Genomic DNA, 21,363 nt, shown 5'->3' with positions numbered 1-21,363 from the left:
TAACATAGCAGCTGCCTCCATAGACTGCCCATAAGAGATGTTGATGGAGGTAGCTACAATATTAATGATTTTTCAATAGATAGTTGAGACTTTAACGCCATTCGAGATGGATCTACACTTTTTGGATAAAATCCTGATAGCGATAATTTTTTGATCCAGCATCAAATTCGCAGTGTCTTAAAATTCCAGCAAAGTGGATGGGATTTATAGAAACCTCGTGCCCACTCCACTTTTCTTTTTTTGCTCAGTGTAAACTGACCGGCGGCGCGGGTTTCAAAACCACAACATGTCAACTTCTCCTGTGGTTACGCTGAGTTTTCTGTGCAGATTTTCCCCACAGACTTGCATTAGATGCGGAAAATCCGCCAGTAGGAAGCGCACGTGTTTTTTTAGTACGCTTCTGCAGTGGAAATGCATTAAAAATGCATATAATCAGCACATGACTATATAAATAGTCATCATTACTACAATATTATCATCATCTGCACCATCTAATCGAGCTGTTCTCCTCTTCCCACAGGTATGCACTGACTTTACCCAGCTCTCCCTGGCTCCCGAATGTCTCTGTATACTGCATTGATTTTCCATGGTATGCACTGACTTTACCCAGCTCTCCCTGGCTCCCGAATGTCTCTGTATACTGCATTGATTTTCCATGGTATGCACTGACTTTACCCAGCTCTCCCTGGCTCCCGAATGTCTCTGTATACTGCATTGATTTTCCATGGTATGCACTGACTTTACCCAGCTCTCCCTGGCTCCCGAATGTCTCTGTATACTGCATTGATTTTCCATGGTATGCACTGACTTTACCCAGCTCTCCCTGGCTTCTGAATGTCTCTGTATATTGCACTGGCTTTTCTATGCTTCCCCTGGATCTGAGTGTCTTGGTGCAGCACATATAATCCTTTTAGTATGCTTTCTTACCTATCAGCTTGTTTCCATGACCTGTTTTCATGTATCCCATTGTGTGATCCTGGCATCTCTTTGAGTGGTCAGTCTTACCCCTCCCTCACTTTATGACCTTTGCTTAACTCTCTACATCTGGTCTCCCATACCCAGCCACCCCCTCATTCACACCTGATTGCCCTTAACTGGGGATATATTCACATGCAGGCGTCTGCTATAGACTCAGTCTGCTGCAAATCATCTTTTAACTTCCATCTTTTAAATTACATCTTTTTAATTATGATTCTGAATTAGACTGAATTGGACTGGAATTGACTGGAAGGTAACAGAACACCAACCACTACAATGTTTCGGTTTCTTTTCTCTTTCACCCCCATACTACTTTCCTTCTTACAATCTCCTGTAATCCCTCCACCTAGTAAGGAACTAGTCATTTCTTCCTCCATACTCCCCAGCCATCTCACCTTCTCCTCAGAACTGTTCCTCCACATACAATCCTTTTTATCCAGACACACACGGCCACATCATGTCCTATCCTGCTCCCACCTTCTAATGATCTGTCTGTTACTCCTCATTGCTGGTGACATATCCCCAAATCCCGGCCCTCCCCAATTCATCCCCACACTCATTTCTAACCCCCTGCCACGATCCTCCGCACGTTTTCCCAACCACGACAACCTCATACCCATTCATCCAGCCCCCACTCCCCAGCTCCCCCTACTTGGAGCACTATGGAACGCACGCTCCATCTGCAACAAACTGACATTTATCCACGACCTCTTCATCACCAACAAACTCTCCTTCCTCGGCATCACCGAAACCTGGCTCACCCCCTCTGACTCGGCCTCTCCAGCTGCGCTCTCCTATGGCGGATTCCACCTCTCTCACACCCCTCGCCCCAGCAACAAACGCGGTGGAGGAGTTGGCTTGCTCCTGTCCGACACCTGCTCCTTCACTCCAATCCCGCTACCACCCTCCGCTACTCTTCCCTCGTTTGAGGTGCACTCTGTCCGCATCTATTCCCCCTCCAACCTCCAGCTGGCTGTCATCTACCGCCCCCCAGAACTAGCCATCTCCACCTTTCTCGACCACTTCACCACCTGGCTACTTCATTTCCTCTCTGTTGACATCCCCACTATCATCATGGGTGATTTCAATGTCCCCATTGACACTTTCACCTCAGCTACCTCTAAACTTTTATCACTGACTGCCTCCTTTGGCCTCACTCAATGGTCCTCTGAGGCCACTCACAAAGATGGCCACACGCTGGACCTCATCTTCACCCACCTCTGCTCCCTTACTAACCTCACTAACACACCCCTCCCCCTGTCTGACCACAACCTACTGACATTCTCGTCCCTCTCCTCTCCTAGTGTGCAACCCCCACTCCACAAACTCACTCACCCTCGCAGAAATCTCAAACATCTCAACTTACAATCACTCTCTGAGTCCCTTCTCCCTCTCACAGACATAGCTTCCCTTCATGACACAGATGCTGCTGCCACTTTTTATAACACCACAATAACAGCAACACTCGATTCGGCCGCCCCACTCATGCATAGTAAAACTCGTACAATTAACAGGCAGCCCTGGCTGACCAGCCTGACCAAAGAATTGAGACGGGCTTCCAGGATTGCTGAGCGGAGATGGAAGCAATCCCGCTCTGCCGACCACTTCACTACATACAAGCAGTCCCTCGACAGCTTCACGTCCACGCTCACTGCCGCAAAACAAACTTACTTCTCATCCCTCATATCCTCCCTGTCCCACAACCCTAAACAGCTTTTCAACACTTTCAATTCTCTACTCCGTCCCCCCGCACCTCCTCCCTCCCCCCTCATTTCTGCTGATGACTTCGCCTCTTTCTTTAAACAGAAGATCGATACGATCAGAGAAAGCTTTGGCCCACAGCGCCCACTGCCCCTCTTAGCTGCTCAACCCTGCTCCTCCAAAACCAGTTTCTCCACCATGACAGAAGATCAGGTCTCCACCCTCCTGTCAAGATCACACCTCACCACCTGCACGCTTGACCCGCTCCCATCCCACCTCATCCCTAACCTTTCCACGGTCTTCATCCCAACCCTAACGCACCTCTTCAACCTCTCACTCACAACAAGTGTCTTTCCCTCATCCTTCAAGCATGCCAAGATCACACCCATCCTCAAAAAGCCCTCCCTCGACCCATCCTCTGTGTCTAGCTATCGCCCAATATCTCTTCTCCCTTATGCCTCCAAATTGCTGGAGCAACACGTCCATCTTGAACTGTCCTCCCACTTCTCCTCCTGCTCCCTCTTTGATCGGTTACAATCAGGCTTCCGTTCCCATCACTCAACTGAAACTGCCCTAACTAAAGTCACCAATGACCTACTAACTGCCAGGAGCAAGCGACACTACTCTGTCCTCCTTCTCCTGGACTTGTCTTCTGCCTTTGACACTGTAGACCACTCCCTTTTGCTACAAATCCTCTCATCCCTTGGCATCACAGACTTGGCCCTTTCCTGGATCTCGTCATATCTGACAGACCGAACATTCAGTGTCTCCCTCCCCCACACCACCTCCTCACTTCGCCCCTTGTCAGTCGGTGTTCCTCAAGGCTCTGTTCTAGGACCCCTACTCTTCTCCATCTACACTTTCGGCCTGGGACAGCTCATAGAATCCCACGGTATGCAGTACCATCTCTACGCTGACGACACGCAGATCTACCTCTCTGGACCTGACCTCTCCTCCTTGCTTACCAAAATCCCGCACTGTCTGTCTGCCATTTCAGCCTTCTTTTCTGCTCGCTTTCTACAACTGAACATGGACAAAACAGACTTCATCATCTTTCCCCCATCTCACTCTACCCCTCCACCAGACCTATCCATCAATGTCAATGGCTGCTCACTATCCCCAGTCCCACATGCCCGGTGCCTCGGGGTGATCCTCGACTCTGCCCTCTCTTTCAAGCCACATATCCAAGCCCTTGCCTCCTCCTGTCGTCTCAGACTCAAAAATATTTCCCGGATCCGTGCTTTCCTTGACTGCAACACTGCAAAAACGCTAGTGCATGCCCTTATCATCTCCCGCCTCGACTACTGCAACCTCCTACTCTCTGGACTCCCCTCTAGCACTCTGGCACCACTCCAATCCATCCTACACTCTGCTGCCCGACTAATCCACCTGTCCCCCCGCTATTCCCCAGCCTCTCCCCTGTGTCAAGCTCTTCACTGGCTTCCTATCGCCCAGAGACTCCAGTTCAAAACCCTCACACTGACATACAAAGCCATCCACAACCTGTCTCCTCCATACATCTGTGACATGATCTCCCAGTACCTACCTACACGCGACCTCCGATCCTCCCAAGACCTCCTTCTCTACTCCCCTCTCATCTCTTCTTCCCATAACCGCATCCAAGACTTCTCCCGTGCTTCCCCCTCACTCTGGAACTCTCTACCCCAACACATCAGACTTGCGCCTACCATAGAAACCTTCAAAAAGAACCTGAAGACTCATCTCTTCCGACAAGCCTACAGCCTGCAGTGATCCTCAACCTACTGAACAGCCGCACAGCCAGCTCTTCCCTCTCCTAGTGTATCCTCACCCACCCCCTGCAGACTGTGAGCCCTTGCGGGCAGGGTCCTCCCTCCTTATGTACTCGTGTGCCTTGTTATCTGCTCATGTTTAATGTATTTGTCTATATTTGCCCCGTATTCACATGTAAAGCGCCATGAAATAAATGGCGCTATAAAAATGTATAATAATAATAATAATAATAAATAAAGTTTTGTCAAAGCCAATGAAGCTGGTGGTCCAAATATCCACCTCTTCCCACTTAAAGAATGCTCCTACTCTTACCAACCACACCGACCTATCCATAATAAAGACAGACACAACAGATTTGGATAATAGTTAGTTAGCAAGGCCGAAAAAAGACATTTGTCCATCCAGTTCAGCCTATATTCCGTCAGAATAAATCCCCAGATCTACGTCCTTCTAAAGAAGCTAATAATTGTAAGATACAATATTGCTACTCTTCAGGAAGTCATCCAGGCCTCAACTGAGTTCACCATCACCACCTCATCAGGCAAGGAATTCCAGATTCTAACTGCCCTAACAGTAAAGAATTCTCTTCTATGTTGGTGGAAAAACCTTCACCAGATGCAGAGAATGCCCCCTTGTGACCGTCAAATTCCTTGTTTAGATCGCCTCTCCGTTGTCTTTTTTCTAGACTAAATAATAATAATTTCGCTAATCTATCTGGGTATTGTAGTTCCCGCATCCCCTTTATTAATTTTGTTACCCTCCTTTGTACTCACTCTAGTTCCATTATATCTTTCCTGAGCACCGATGCCCAAAACTGGACACAGTACTCCATGTGCGGTCTAACCAGGGATTTGTACAGAGGCAGTATAAAGTTCTCATCCTGTGTTTCCAGACATTTTTTAAAGCACCCCATGATCCTGCCTGGCACTGGCTGCTCCAGGTAAGTTTATCATTAACGAGGATCCCCAAGCCTTTCTTCATGTCAGATTTACCCAGTGGTTTCCTGTTCAGTGTGTAATAGTGATATTGTTACCTTCTTCCCATGTGTATAACCTTACATTTATCATTGTTAAACCGCATCTGCCACCTTTCAGCCCAAGTTTCCAACTTATCCAGATCCATCTGTAGCAGAATACTATCTTCTCTTGTATTAACTGCTTTACATAGTTTTGTATCATCTGCAAATATCGATATTTTACTGTGTAAACCTTCTACCAGATCATTAATGAATATGTTGAAGAGAACAGGTCCCAATACTGACCCCTGCGGTACCCCACTGGTCACAGCGACCCAGTTAGAGACTATAGCATTTATAACCACCCTCTGCTTTCTATCACTAAGCCAGTTACTAACCCATTTACACACATTTTCCCCCAGACCAAGCATTCTCATTTTGTGTACCAACCTCTTGTGCGGCACGGTATCAAACGCTTTGGAAAAATCGAGATATACCACGTCCAATGACTCACCGTGGTCCAGCCTATAGCTTACCTCTTCATGAAAACTGATTAGATTGGTTTGACAGGAGCGATTTCTCATAAACCCATGCTGATATGGAGTTAAACAGTTATTCTCATTGGGATTATCCAGAACAACATCCCTCAGAAACCCTTCAAATATTTTACCAACAATAGAGGTTAGACTTACTGGCCTATAATTTCCAGGATCACTTTTAGAGCCCTTTTTGAATATTGGCACCACATTTGCTATGCGCCAGTCCTGCGGAACAGACCCCGTCGCTATAGAGTCCCTAAAAATAAGAAATAATGGTTTATCTATTACATTACTTAGTTCTCTTAGTACTCGTGGGTGTATGCCATCCGGACCCGGAGATTTATCTATTTTAATCTTATTTAGCCGATTTCGCATCTTATTTAGCCGATTGGTGACCCTTAATATAGGGTTTTCTTTGTCTTTCAGCATTTCACCTAGCATTTCATTTTCCACCGTGAATACCGTGGAGAAGAAGGTGTTTAATATATTAGCTTTTTCCTCGTCATCTACAACCATTTTTTCCTCACAATTTTTTATGGGGCCTACATTTTCACTTATGATTCTTTTACTACTGATATAGTTGAAGAACAGTGGCCTGTATTATAAATCATTGGTAAAGTGTAATAAGGTCCTTGAAGCTACAAGAGGTGGTGACCCCAAAACAACCATAAGCAAAACCATGATTACTTCAAGCTGTGACTCACAGGCTCAGGAGGACCAAAACCCCAAAGGGTTCCTTAACGGATAACAACCAACAATCTGATGCCGTAAGCCCAACGAATCACCAGCCCCCAAAACCAACTCATAACAGAGTGATCCATGTCCCGATGAATCCACCATACCAATTTAAAACCAACTTCAAGGACCCCAGATACGCCACCCAGGATTTACAAATTCCACCTTAGGCCGGGGTCACACTTGTGAGTGTGATGCGAATCTCTCACATCAATGCCCGGCACTCGGGAGTGGAGTGTGCGGCTGCATCTATTTCTATGAAGCCGCACGCTCCTGTCCCAAGTGCCGGGTATTGATGCGCGAGTTTCTCGCATCACACTCGAAAGTGTGACCCCGGCCTTAATAAACAAAAGAAACATAAGGAAGGGCTGGCGGGACTTGCTCTGTGAGCCAGCGAGCGGGAAAGTGAAAAACTCTTCCTCCCAACACCTTTTATAAATGCCCCCTCGCTAAAACCTCCCACATTAACCCTTGCCCCACCTCCTCCAAACCCTCGTCATGACGGCCTCCACCCACTGTGCAAGCTCTGGGCTCCGGCTCCTCCTATACCAGGAAGTATCAAAAACATAAGCAGCTTTATTGAAAACATGACAAGAGACAAACTGCAGATTCGAAAATGCACACAGGAAAAACACAAGTAACCTAATTTACTTATGGCCTCTTCACAATGTAACAGCACCAACAACGAGTGAATGGATCCAAAGAACTCACCTTCCATGGGGTCTCAGAGAAAAAGCTGAGCAAAAAAATAGGGGGGCTCTCTGTTTGCAGTCTCCTGCTAATTTAACAGCATCTGTGCCAAATGGTTGAAGAGATTTTTATACATGGCCCACCCAGGTGTATCCATATAAATAGCCCACCCTGTACTTTAACCACCGTCAAAAGTTGAGAAGCGGCTAGAAGAAGTGACCTGTTGATTTTTTTTTTCCATTTTTTTTTTTTTTAGGCGTCTCCTGCTTAGATGCCGACACTTTCTTATATATAAGATTAGAAAAATAATTTCTGCAGCAAAGGCGCTCCAAAAATAACTACTCTACAGGAAAAACAGTGCCGGCGTTTTCTAGAAGAGTCTTCTCCTACAAAAAACTTTTTTTTTTTTTAATCAGATGACCATAAAAAAACAACAACACAATTTTGGCATTTATATATTTTTTCTCTTTATGGCATTTAATATACAGGTTAATTAATTTTATGTTTTTATAGATAAAATTTTTAGACCATTTTCCTATATTATACAAATATTGCATTTTTTTTCTCTTGCGTTTTTTTTTTTTTTGTGTGTGCAGAGAATCATTTGTCCTAGGAAAGTGGATGCGATTTTATAAAAATTCATGGCCAGTGTGCATTTAAAGACGCTGTTAAATTGTGCGGGGTTTTTTTGGGTGCTTTTTTTAGGGGAAGAATCAACTTTAGTCTGTATTGTCAATAAATGAATGAAACAACACTGCTTCAAATCTGCATAAAAAAATGCATCGAATAAATCAGAAACTACATAAAAAAACGCAATCAGAGAAGATTGTTATCGGAAAATCGGAAAATACATAAAAACTGTAGAAAAAAAAAACAAACTTATTTACGCTACATGTGAACAAGGAAACCACAAAATATGCAGGGATGCGCGAACATATTTTTCGAGCACGCAGAAGATACTCGGTTAGCACCAGAGCATGCTCAGATAACACCTTATGCGAGCATGTTGACTCATCACTAATAATGATATAGTTTTGTAGTATGGGTCCACACAATTAAGTTGATACCCAATTGATACCTTTTTTTTTTTTCATTTTACTGTTTTTGCACAAGAAAATCACTTTAAAAAAGTGTATTTTTGCAATATATTCTGATGGCCATAACTGTTTCCTTTTTCTGAGTTACTGTCCTCTATGAGGGCTTGTTTTTTTGTTATTTTCCAGTGTTTTCACATTGTATGCCCTATCCATATACGCACTGTAAGCAAAGTCTCTGGCAGCAAAAGAATAATTACTGTGCCGTTAGAAAATCCCTGTGCAGTCTACCATTTTTTTTTATTAACCATTCATTTAAAGTCAGTGTTTTTATCATTTCAGCTTGCGATAATTTTCTTTTCATGCTGATAATCAGGTTTATCTTTCTGATTTATTATGCTGTAATATTTATGAGAAGATCGTTTATAATTGAGTTATAATTTTTTTTATTGGCAAAGGTGGCTAATACAAGGCAGCCCATAATGTATCCCCATATATCTCTGTGTAATGCAACTAGACCAACGCAAGCAGAGTGATTAAATGATGACCACCAAGCCCTCATTGAACTTGTTTAGTGAATTGGCTATTACAAGATTGTGAGGCAGAGAGTTCCACTGCTCTTACAGTAAAGAATCCATAATCTCACTGCTCTTACAATAAAGAATCCATAGTCTCACTGCTCTTACAGTGAAGAATCCATAGTCTCACTGCTCTTACAGTAAAAAATCCATAGTCTAACTGCTCTTACAGTAAGGAATCCATAGTCTTGCTGCTCTTATAGTAAAGATTCCATAGTCTCACTGCTCTTACAGTAATGGATCCATAGTTTAAGTGATTTTACGTAAAGAATCCATAGTCTTACTGCTCTTGTATAGTAAAGAATCCATAGTCTCACTGCTCTTATAGTAAAGAATCCATAGTCTCACTGTTCTTATAGTAAAGAATCCATAGTCTCACTGCTCTTATAGTAAAGAATCCATAGCCTAAGTGATCTTACATAAAGAATCCATAGTCTCAATGCTCTTACAGTAAAGAATCCATAGTCTCACTGCTCTTACAGTAAAGAATCCATAGTCTCACTGTTCTTACAGTAAAGAATCCATAGTCTCACTGTTCTTATAGTAAAGAATGCATAGTCTCACTGCTCTTACAGTAAAGAATCCATAGTCTCACTGCTCTTACAGTAAATAATCCATAGTCTCACTGTTCTTATAGTAAAGAATGCATAGTCTCACTGCTCTTACAGTAAAGAATCCGCAGTCTCACTACTCGCACAGTAAAGATTCACCACTTATTTTGATGATTAAACTTTCTTTCCTTCTGTAGAGGTAGAGTATGCTCCCTTGTCATCGTTCTATGCCTATTTGTAAAAAGATCATTAGAAAGATCTCTGTACTGTCCCATCATATATTTGTAAATATTTTTTTTTTCTGTGCTGTTGCTTTTTGAACACTTTTTTGACTGCTGGCCTTTTTCTTCTGTTTTTTTCCTTAAGCATTTTTCCAGCATTTTTGTGGTGCCTCTTTTTACTGCCGTTTTATGTTTATTTTTTTAACTCCATTTACTGATGAAAAAGCTGAAATGCTGGGAAAAGACTCCCAGAAGTCTCTAGAGCCTTTCCGTTTACTTCTATTAATAAGTATAAAGCATCTTCATGGCAAAAACACCCAAAGAATGGTCAGTACACTTCTTATAACTGCTTGACATTGCAAGTTAGAACAAATACCCATTATAAACTATGAGCAAAAAAGTCAGCTCACTCACCAAGAGATCCAAGGTACAGTTGCAGTTACAGTTGCAGGTTGCAGTGCAACAAGGTAGAAAAAGAAAGTAGGAAAAATCTGGGATAAGAATCCTCTATAAAAAAAATCTTTATTACAAAATGGTGTTAAAAAAAAGTCACAAGATAGAGTGAAAAAGCAAACGCGTTTCAGACGGAGCCTGAATAAAGGCTCTGTCTGAAACCCGTTTGCTTTTTCACTCTAATTTTTTTTAAAGCCAAACAAGTCAATTTTTTATAGAGGATACTGACCCTGGATTTTTCCTACTTTTCATCCCAATCTTTTGAGATATTCACGTGTCCATCTTTGATCAGCCTCATGGATCAAAATGACCATTAATAGTTTTATGGGTCCATGAAAATCCTGGAGAGCACAAGGATAAAATCCATGATTAACAATGTAGGAGAAGTTTTGCTTCATATTTTACCCAGGTGCAAAAGTTCTCATTTTTGTCAAGTTTATACTTACATCTTGCAAATCCAGTACGAAGTCCGTTGGGGCATGATGCTATATTTGACTAGTTACATGAAGTCTTGCACTGTATACACAACTGCCCAGAAGGAATACAATGTGAATGAATATTGATTGCTCAGTCTTGCTTACTAAGCAACGAAATCCACTTAAAAAGAACATCGCGACTAAAATGCTACATCTGCACACGCAAAAGACAAGACGAGTTAGACAAGACGAGTTACACTTCTCCCAACAAAGGAAGATCATGGCCGACTGACGATGAGGCATTAAGAGAGAATAGTCTAGTGTTACAGCAATTATCGATATTGGACCCTTGACACTTTTATATTGATAACAGAAAACTGTTACACAGTGCAGACCGAGCCATCAAAGTATTGATTTCACAGCTTTTTCACTAATTACCTGCCATCCTTAATAATCTCTCAAGACTCGGTTTATCAAACGTTTTCATGTTCTCCTTCCATTGTTACGTCTATAACAGAAATTCTATTAACAGTGTGGAAATATGTCCCATAAATCAACATGCAGCATCTAAGAATGTACATGTCTTACTGTCTTCCAGTCGGTGACCTCTAAGTAAGGCCTCGCTTTTACTACCGTATATATCGGAAGACTGCAATGCGGAGAAAAAAAAAAATCGTATTGGACTCGGACCAGCGTTATTTTATCAGGCAGCGCAGATCTGCATATTTTGCTGCAATTTCTCTCCGAAATCTGATGGGCGTAAGAAAAAAATTGGATGCGACCACGGTATGGCATCAAATATATATACGGATACATTGCAGTCCAGTAGGATGGGAAACTGTAAATGATTAATAACTGATGAGTAAAAAACGGAATGAGAAGTGAGAAAAAAAAAATCGGCTCACTCTCCTACTGTGAACATATCCTTAAAGGGAGTGTTCGGCAAAACTGCTGACCGCGCTGGAGAAGAGACCTGGAACGGTGTTTTGACATTTCTTTGGGTAGTGCTTTAGTATGACTAAGGACAGGTGTACACAAGCATATTTTTGAGCTGCGTACAATCGACAAAATATCGGACCAATGATGTGCTATGGGAATGTGCACATGTCCAAGTTATTTTCATGGACAGAGGAAAAAATGGCTGCATGTCTGAGTTTTTATCTGATATTTGGCTTGCACTCGACAAAGCAAGTCAGTGAGTGCACGGAAATCATCAGACTGCACTCGGATGACATCTGAGTGTATTTCATTTTCCGTGCACTGACACAATGGGGAAATTTTGTTCTCCATCTTCTCCTCATCCAAGAAAACCAGATCACTTTGTGTTCACACTCTGATCAGAGTGTAATTTTCATAATCGGCCCAATTCTCTTGGATGAGACAATCTATGCTCATCTGCACGAGCCCTAAGAAAGTGGTGTTTTAATCGGGCAGAACGCTAATACAAAGGCACTCAGTAAGAGTTCCATAACCCCGCCCCTCTGCTATTAAGTGACAGCCACAGGATCCAGTCAGGAGCCCTCTATAGCTATTCTAGAGTAGAGGGATGGCGTTGTGGAGCATATAGGGTACTTCAGCATTAACTCCTTTAAAGGTCCTAAACTGCAGAAGATCCGGCAGGTCCCAAACTGCAGAAGATCCGGCAGGTCCCAAACTGCAGAAGATCCGGCAGGTCCCAAACTGCAGAAGATCCGGCAGGTCCCAAACTGCAGAAGATCCGGCAGGTCCCAAACGGCAGAAGATCCGGCAGGTTACAAACTGCAGAAGATCCGGCAGGTCCCAAATGGCAGAAGACCTGGGAGTTCCCAAACTGCAGAAGATCCGGCAGGTCCCAAACTGCAGAAGATCCGGCAGGTCCCAAACTGCAGAAGATCCGGCAGGTCCCAAACTGCAGAAGATCCGGCAGGTCCCAAACTGTAGAAGATCCGGCAGGTCCCAAACTGCAGAAGACCCGGGAGTTCCCAAACTGCAGAAGACCCGGGAGTTCCCAAACTGCAGAAGATCCGGCAGGTCCCAAACTGCAGAAGATCCGGGGAGGTCCCAAACTGCGGGAGATCCGGCAGGTCCCAAACTGCAGAAGACTTGGGAGTTCCCAAACTGCACAAGACCCGGGAGTTCCCAAACTGCAGAAGATCCGGCAGGTCCCAAACTGCAGAAGATGCGGCAGGTCCCAAACTGCAGAAGATCTGGCAGGTCCCAAACTGCAGAAGATCCGGCAGGTTACAAACTGCAGAAGAGTCGGGGAGGTCCCAAACTGCAGAAGATCCGGCAGGTCCCAAACTGCAGAAGATCTGGCAGGTCCCAAACTGCAGAAGATCCGGCAGGTCCCAAACTGCAGAAGATCCGGCAGGTCCCAAACTGCAGGAGATCCGGCAGGTCCCAAACTGCAGAAGATCCGGCAGGTCCCAAACTGCAGAAGACCCGGGAGTTCCCAAACTGCAGAAGATCCGGCAGGTCCCAAACTGCAGAAGATCCGGGGAGGTCCCAAACTGCAGAAGATCTGGCAGGTCCCAAACTGCAGAAGATCTGGCAGGTCCCAAACTGCAGAAGATCCGGGGGAGGTCCCAAACTGTGCCGCCAAGAACAGAACAAGATGGCATCTGGTAAGTATATTTATAGGAGCTGGAAACATATATTGGTGATACCACTCCAGTGGTAAAATAAAAAAAAACACTGGAGTGGTGCTTTAAATAATAAAATTCTAGCTGCCAGCATGCACCACTTGGGGGATTAGGGGTCCACCGTATACTGTTCATGCATTGAACTCAGTAATAAAATGGTATACAAAAGCTCCCTCTAGTGGTGGCCACAGGGAGCCATAATATTGGAGCTCTGAATCGACAAGCACAGTGCGTGTCAACTCCAAACTTTAGAAACCATGGACAGGTTATTGGAGCGCCCCCAGACACAGGGCCACAGGTTACTCGGTACCGGTCCTCTCTGGCTCAGTTCTGGGGATGTCACGGTGACTGGACCCGGTCCGTGACCCTGCTAAGGGGCGTCCAATAAAAGGGATGATGAAAGTCAGCTAAGGCTTCGTGACGCCACCTGTGGTATTCGGCCAGGGAGACCGACGCTGCTTGGGGTCCACTGGGGTGATGTGATGGCAGCTAGATGGTATACCTTCCCACAGGTGAAGTATGTCCCCAGGGCTTCCCGATAATGTAGATGGCGATGGTGTGAGGTGCAGTCAATAACGAGGACACAGGGTTGCAGTCTCTTTACCTCTTTACTGAAGGCTTCAGGATCCTCAATCCAGAGCACTGCTAACAGGGCTGTCTGAGACCGGCCGGTCTGAAGGCACACCCAGAGTTCCCTTTGCACGTGGAAATCGTGGCCTACCACTAGCGCCTGTGTGTTGTAGTGCTTCCCTGCTGAGCATTCGGGATAGTCCTCACAACTTCTGTTCTTATTCTTTCTAGTTCTTTCTCGTTCTTTCTATTCTACGTCCCCCAAGTTTGTTATGGCTAGGACGCACCCGTTTGACGGGTAGGCTCGGAGCTTTTCTGGGACCCTAGAGACGCCCCTCTCCACAGTTGCCCCCTATGTCTGCTTAGGTGATGTAAGGTAGACAGCCAACCTATAATTAACTGTCCTGCGGTATTTGAAGTAAGGCATAAAGTCAGTTACTTCCTCGGTGTTCCGGTCACCGGCTACGTGCCTCAGTAGGATGTTGCCATTCTCGGGGCACGACTCCTACTGGCTCTCCTTTGTGCTTTGATCTCGTTTCTCACTGTCCACAATATCCTTCGCTTCGTGTCCTTTCTTTAGATGCCGCCGCAAGGTAGTGCAAGCGCGGCTCTGTAATGATCTGTCCTTGTCGCTAGGTGCCTGCCAGGTTCCCACGCCTGACAGGGACCCCCCTGAATCTTCCCCGCAACACCCCCTGCCACGGGATGTTGCCTGGACAAAACCCAGTCAGCTTCTGACTAACTTCCTATCCAACCCCTAGTTTTACCAGTGTGAGGAGTGGCCTAATAAATAAAACCTTTTGCTCCCCCCTAGTGGCCGGAGTGTGAAGTGTAATGTGTGCTGGTGATACCTGGTCAGATGAACTCCTTTAGTGCCATCAGACATACCATCACTCCCCTTAGCGGCAGAGCGACGTTACTGCAACGACCAGGTCTCTGGGGCGCTGCATTATGATTCCTAGATATTCTATAGAGAGAACAGATGTGACAATTGCATCACTTGTTCAATACTAAATCCTAAAAACATGACCTAATGGAATATATAAGAATTACAGTTCTATAAAAAAGTAAAAAAAGCACTAAAAAAAACCCCGTTTGATTTGGAGCTGGGCAATGGAACCAGGTAATTGCAGCAGGTCTAGCTTCTCTTACTTTAGGTAATCGTCTGTCATTGTTGGGGAAAGTCAAGCAAGCAAATTTATGTCATTCTGCCCTGTAGGTTGATTGGTTCTGTAACATTACTGACAACCACAGTCTGTGAGAAGAACCACTGGTATTTCGGATGTCATGGCAAGAAGATTTTGGAATGATAACAAGCAGGAACAGCACTGATTTTTGATCATTACTTTTTTTTAGATCCGCACTTGGTAACTCCATATTTACCCAATTCACAGATGTTGTTTCATTAGTCAAAGTTGAATTATAATAACAGTGTAAAAGCTGATAATTAGCAAGTAACAGGCAAGGTCCCTAGATAATGACCTCTTTGCATTTGGTGAATGTTCCGAATGGGAAAACTAGCCTTGAAATAATGACTGTTACATACAGTCATGACCAAAAGTATTGACACCCCTGCAATTCTGTCAGATAATACTCAGTTTCTTCCTGAAAATGATTGCAATCACAAATTCTTTGGTATTGTTATCTTCATTTAATTTGTCTTAAATGAAAAAACAAAAGAGAATGAAGCAAAAAAACAAAACATTGATCCTTTCACACAAAACTCCAAAAATGGGCCAGACAAAAGTATTGGCACCCTCAGCCTAATACTTGGTTGCACTACCTTTAGCCAAAATAACTGCGATCAACCGCTTCCGGTAACCATCAATGAGTTTCTTACAATGCTCTGCTGGAACTTTAGACTATTCTTCTTTGGCAAACTGCTCCAGGTCCTGGATATTTGAAGGGCGCCTTCTCCAAACTGCCATTTTTCGATCTCTCCACAGGTGTTCTATGGAATTCAGGTCTGGACTCATTGCTGGCCACATTAGAAGTCTCCAGTGCTTTCTCTCAAACCATTTTTAGTGCTTTTTGAAGTGTATTTTGAGTCATTGTCCTGCTGGAAGACCCATGACCTCTGAGAGAGACCCAGCTTTCTCACACTGGGCCCTACATTATGCTGCAAAATTTGTTGTTAGTCTTCAGACTTCATAATGCCATGCACACGGTCAAGCAGTCCAGTGCCAGAGGCAGCAAAGCAACCCCAAAACATCAGGGAACCTCCGCCATGTTTGACTGTAGGGACCGTGTTTTTTTCTTTGAATGCCTCTTTTTTTCTCCTGTAAACTCTATGTTGATGCCTTTGCCCAAAAAGCTCTACTTTTGTCTCATCTGACAAGAGAACATTCTTCCAAAACATTTTAGGCTTTTTCAAGTAAGTTTTGGCAAACTCCAGCCTGGCTTTTTTATGTCTCGGGGCAAGAAGTGGGGTCTTCCTGGGTCTCCTACCATACAGTCTCTTTTCATTCAGATGCCGATGGATAGTACGGGTTGACACTGTTGTACCCTCGGACTGCAGGGCAGCTTGAACTTGTTTGGATGTTAGTCTAGGTTCTTTATCCAACATCCGCACAATCTTGCGTTGAAATCTCTTGTCAATTTTTATTTTCCGTCCACATCTAAGGAGGTTAGCCACAGTGCCATGGGCTTTAAACTTCTTGATGACACTGTGCACGGTAGACACAGAAACATTCAAGCCTTTGGAGATGGACTTGTGGCCTTGAGATTGCTCATGCTTCCTCACAATTTGGTTTCTCAAGTCCTCAGGCAGTTCTTTGGTCTTCTTTCTTTTCTCCATGCTCAATGTGGTACACACAAGGACACAGGACAGAGGTTGAGTCAACTTTAATCCATGTCAACTGTCTGCAAGTGTGATTTAGTTATTGCCAACACCTGTTAGGTGCCACAGATAAGTTACAGGTGCTGTTAATTACACAAATTAGAGAAGCATCACATGATTTTTCGAACAGTGCCAATACTTTTGTCCACCCCTTTTTTATGTTTGGTCTGGAATTATATCCAATTTGGCTTTAGGACAATTCTTTTTGTGTTTTTTCATTTAAGACAAATTAAATGAAGCTAATAATACCAAATAATTTGTGTTTGCAATCATTTTCAGGAAGAAAATGAGTATTATCTGACAGAATTGCAGGGGTGTCAATACTTTTGGCCATGACTGTATATAGAGGAATGTTTATTTTTTTTGCGGCTTTTTGAAATCTTATGTTATAAATCAGGCCCTCAGGCCTAGCACTAGGCATAACACCATTTTGCCTGGAGTGTTCCTCTAAGCTGTCACCTCTGTTTCTATATCCATGGAAATCCCTTTATCAATCAGCGATGTCAAAGGGATTTGAAGCATGCACGCTACTCAGTATATGAAGGCAATACAAAGGAAACATGAGTTCTTTTAGGAATACTGGCAAAATCTTATTCAGGGCAATCATTTACTGTAATTATTTGCTGTAGAAGGGAGGTAAGTTTACAGGCACACAGCTACAAAATGACACAGTTCTGAGATAAAGTTGATCACATGGGTTTTATTCAAGCTTCTTTTCATCATACAGAATCCCTTCTCTTCATGCAATGCTTCATCAACATATATGAGTCTCTTCACTGATAATTTCTCTTCACACAGTGATTTAACCTAAGCAAAACTGTACCTTGCTCATGAAGTGAGGTGGGGGAGAGGGATGAGTCCGGTGCTGTAGCTCTCTCACTTCTATCTTGAGGTAATAAAGATGTTACTGGCTGTCCTGACTGCTTCTTTGACTACAGCAATTGGATCCCAGGAAGAACTGATCTATACCGCTTGTCTGATTTCACTCTGACAGGAGACTCTCTAGCACACACCTTACTCTTGGATGTCCAGGACACAGTAACCACTTTGCCAGTATCACCTGGGGCTGAGCTAACCACTCCCTGTCTGCTATAACCATTTTAACCCCTATAGTTGCTGGACAATTCTAAATCAACAGTGCAGCTTCTATCTGTCACAGATGTAACATACTACTTATATACAACCAATAGTGGTTGACCTTGTGATTTATTGGCAATTTATCTACAGTTTACTGGGTTCAATTCTCAGGCCTCCCTCTTGTGCAGTAAAACTCACTTCTCTGTTGTGATGGGTAGGGAGTCAAGGCCTGAACTCTTGTCTGGCACCATTCTTATCTAATCTATTTGTTTGAACACACAACACACTTTAATTACCACTTGTAGCCAATTTACCGCACTATGTGGCTAAATTTCTTGCTAAATGTGAAGGAAATGCTGTAGGTCATGTAAAACCACACTCTCAAAACCAAAGTTTTTCAAAAACCCCAAAACTAAGCCTAATAATGTCTAACGAGACCTATAAAGGAACATTGTGTCCCAGCACCATGCTACAACTATCCCTTCTGACTAGAGGGCACACTTGACCAGGGTCGGCGTCAGCACCCGGCGCACCTGGGCAAGTGGTGGGGTTCTGAGCAGGCGGGGGCCCACTCACTGTTGGGGACACCGACGCACTATGGGGGCCTGGTGCCTGTGCCAGTGCCGGCGCCGTATAGATATCACTCATGTAATGTAAGAAGTAAGTGAAATTTTTGGCATTGTACTATATCTATACTTCTCTGCTGTATCTGTGCATCATGTGGTATGTGTTAAAGGGGCCCACTGAGCCTCTTTTGCCCGGGGCCCACGAAATCCTGGAGCCGGTCCTGCCCTCGGCCAGCAACAATAGCATGGCATTTAACCTGATTCTCTTAGGCATCATGTCAAATATTACTCAGAGACCACTGTGATCTCCACTTAAAGGGAAAACACCAACCTCACAACATAATCGTTGTATAGGACTTATCAGCAATATATTAAACAGTTTATCAGCAGTGGCAAGTCTTCTAGGCGAGGAGCACATCGCTTACAAGCTCTTTCATACAGAGATTGTAAGTGCTGCTCAGAAGCTGGTTGGGTTGTTGGATCTGCCCAACTTGTCTGTCGGCAGAAGCACATCTGAATTTACTTGCAGCATCGGATAGCACTGTTCGCCCACCAGCTCAATCATGCCGGAGGTCGAGCTGCTAATTGGTCAGGAGTTCACTGCTCCCTGGAAAGCAAGAAGTCGGGAGGCTGTGGAGTGGTCTGCTCCTAAAGACAAACTATGACAATGACCCTTTAAACTGGGCATACACCTGTCTATCCCAAATTTCCATTCTCCCCCGTACACATGAGCGCTTGGCCGACTGTTCATGCGCTTTCTATTAAGGCCCCCACACAAGTAAGAAGGTCGGCTTGTGCAACCACCATTGACCGATTTGGACGACTATTATCTAATGCGTACGGAGACTTTTAGGCCACACAGATGTTATCCAGCAGATCAAACATAAACATAACCCCCAGCAGTATTCCCTGGAGTGTTCTTATTAAATTTCACGTGCATCTGCAATTTATCTATGGACTGTTCACACATGCATTTATCGCAGCAAGCCCCTATGAGCAGCCCATCCACTAAACACAGGCTGCCGTACCTGTCCCTGCTTTCTGCGAACAGCAGGGGGATACAAAAGATACTACAGGCCTGTATGGCTATTATCACAGTATTCGGAACTGAATGGAAAGATATTCTATTAATGCCTATAAATATACAGCGCGTATATATGTATATTATATATTACATTGGTGAAGCCTATAGTGTATTATTATATGGTATTATTATGCCATTTCTACAATGCACTCAGATATAGGACAATTTAAACAGTGTATATATATATATATATATATATATATATATATATATATATATACAGTATGTGCAGCAAATAGGATACATCTGTTGCACGCCGGGTAATTGTTTCCGATAAGCTTCCGTGTAGTCTATAAATAATCATCAGCGCAATATCACATAAACCCATAGTAATACACAGAATATATCAATATATGGAAATATTTATATATATACATATATAGGCAGAATCCATGATTCTTACCTGCTTCCATGACTTCACACTGCTGTCCGAATACATGGGAAAAGGTGACAGGCCCAGTAGCATCCATGGCTCTCAATGTCATGTGTGTCTACGTCCAAGGAGACCACCGCAGCGTGTTTACCAGCGTATTAACCCCTATCCCTGTCAATTCTGCACAACACTACAGCCCCAGTATGTATAATCAGAGACGGAGCCTTCCCGAGATCCATAAAGCTCCCTTGTTTCTGCAGCTACATCCTCAGATGCAATTAAAGCAGAGAGAATGGGAGAGCGATGGGGACAGAGCCTGGCAGCTGCAGACGGCGGTGGAAAGCGATTTCAGTTATTAACCCCCAAATGCAATATCTGCTTTTATTTTGGGCATGTTAGTAAGCTCGGACGTCCTCCCAGCTAATTTCTGATTGAAGGCTACTTAAAATTCCAGCAAGATATTTAGGATCCCCGAATCCCGCTGCTTTCTGGTCGCCTTTCCCTGAAATACTGATTGCTTGTATGTTGCTTCCAAGCTTAGCATTATATATAGGATGAAAAAAATGAATGCATTCTTCATAAAGACAAAAAATAATATTATTATACAATAAGACATCATTAGATGCTAAACAAGCATTGCAGCTATGCGTTCCATCATCTAATTCATTTGCTATCCTGTCCTGAAATTTTAGAAGAGCCATCATTTGCCATTTATTTTACCTGGTGTAAAAACCGCTGTTCTCCTGAATCTGGCCTATAAATATTTATTCTATATTAATCTAGTCTTGTTGTGTGGACTACTTCGTGAGGATCCTGATCAATTGGCTATAAAGACTAGAATTCCAGGTGAAGAAAACTGGCAGCAGATACTAGTCTGGAGTGATGATTCAAAATGTGAAATATTTGGCTGTAACAGAAGGCAATTGTTCGTCGATGTGAAGGAGACTGGTACATGGGACCACACAGCTTTGTTTCTTAATTATGCCAGATGTAAATTCAGTAGGCCCACAATCATACACTGTTGTCTGAAGTATTAACTCTTCTTGTAGGTTGAATTGAGGTTTGTAAATGGACGAATGATTGTTATTTCCCTTTTATATCAGCTCCTCAAGTTTATTGTACTGTTATCTTTGCAAAACCAGGATGCAGTGTCACTGAACAATGATGTTTGCTGATATGTTGATTACCCATTGTACCAAAACATTGAAGGATAAACTACAAATAATCAAACAATGCGAGTTAACCTCATCACCCCTTCCCTTTGACCTGTGAATGATAGCTTGAAGGTCAGTTCTGAACTATATAAGGAGACTTTGCCTTTGTTTCAAGTGAGTCTATAGGATGCCAGCTTAGGGGACCATGACCCCAGCTGGAAAGGTACCTTCACACTGATCAACTTTCCAACGATCACGACCAGCTATACGACCTGGCCGTGATCGTTGGAAAGTCCTTGTGTGGTTGCTGGAGAGCTGTCACACAGACAGCTCTCCAGAGACCAACGATGCCGAAGTCCCCGGATAACCAGGGTAAACATCAGGTTACTAAGCGCAGGGCCGCGCTTAGTAACCCGATGTTTACCCTGGTTACCACTGTAAATGTAAAAAAAAACACTACATACTCAAATTCCGGT

At 43.7% G+C, this 21,363-nt stretch overlaps 1 protein-coding gene across 7 annotated transcripts in view; it reads right to left on the bottom strand.

Moving 5' to 3' along the window:
• KAZN (kazrin, periplakin interacting protein) overlaps positions 1-20,245 on the bottom strand; it is a 563,875-nt gene extending 543,630 nt beyond the window's left edge. For 5 of the 7 annotated variants that reach the window (XM_069741499.1, XM_069741502.1, XM_069741500.1 and 2 more), the window contains exon 1: positions 19,764-20,009. In XM_069741499.1, the coding sequence (XP_069597600.1) occupies positions 19,764-19,845 (82 nt within the window). In that variant the 5' untranslated portion in view covers positions 19,846-20,009. Of the gene's footprint in view, positions 1-19,763 lie in introns of all 7 variants that reach the window. The other 2 variants (XM_069741503.1, XM_069741507.1) reach the window with 2 other exon arrangements.
• Positions 20,246-21,363: the final 1,118 nt, after the last annotated feature.

Source organism: Ranitomeya imitator, chromosome 10 (assembly GCF_032444005.1).
Source record: "Ranitomeya imitator isolate aRanImi1 chromosome 10, aRanImi1.pri, whole genome shotgun sequence".
NCBI lineage: Eukaryota > Metazoa > Chordata > Amphibia > Anura > Dendrobatidae > Ranitomeya > Ranitomeya imitator.
This window is presented reverse-complemented; position numbering and strand designations above follow the sequence as displayed.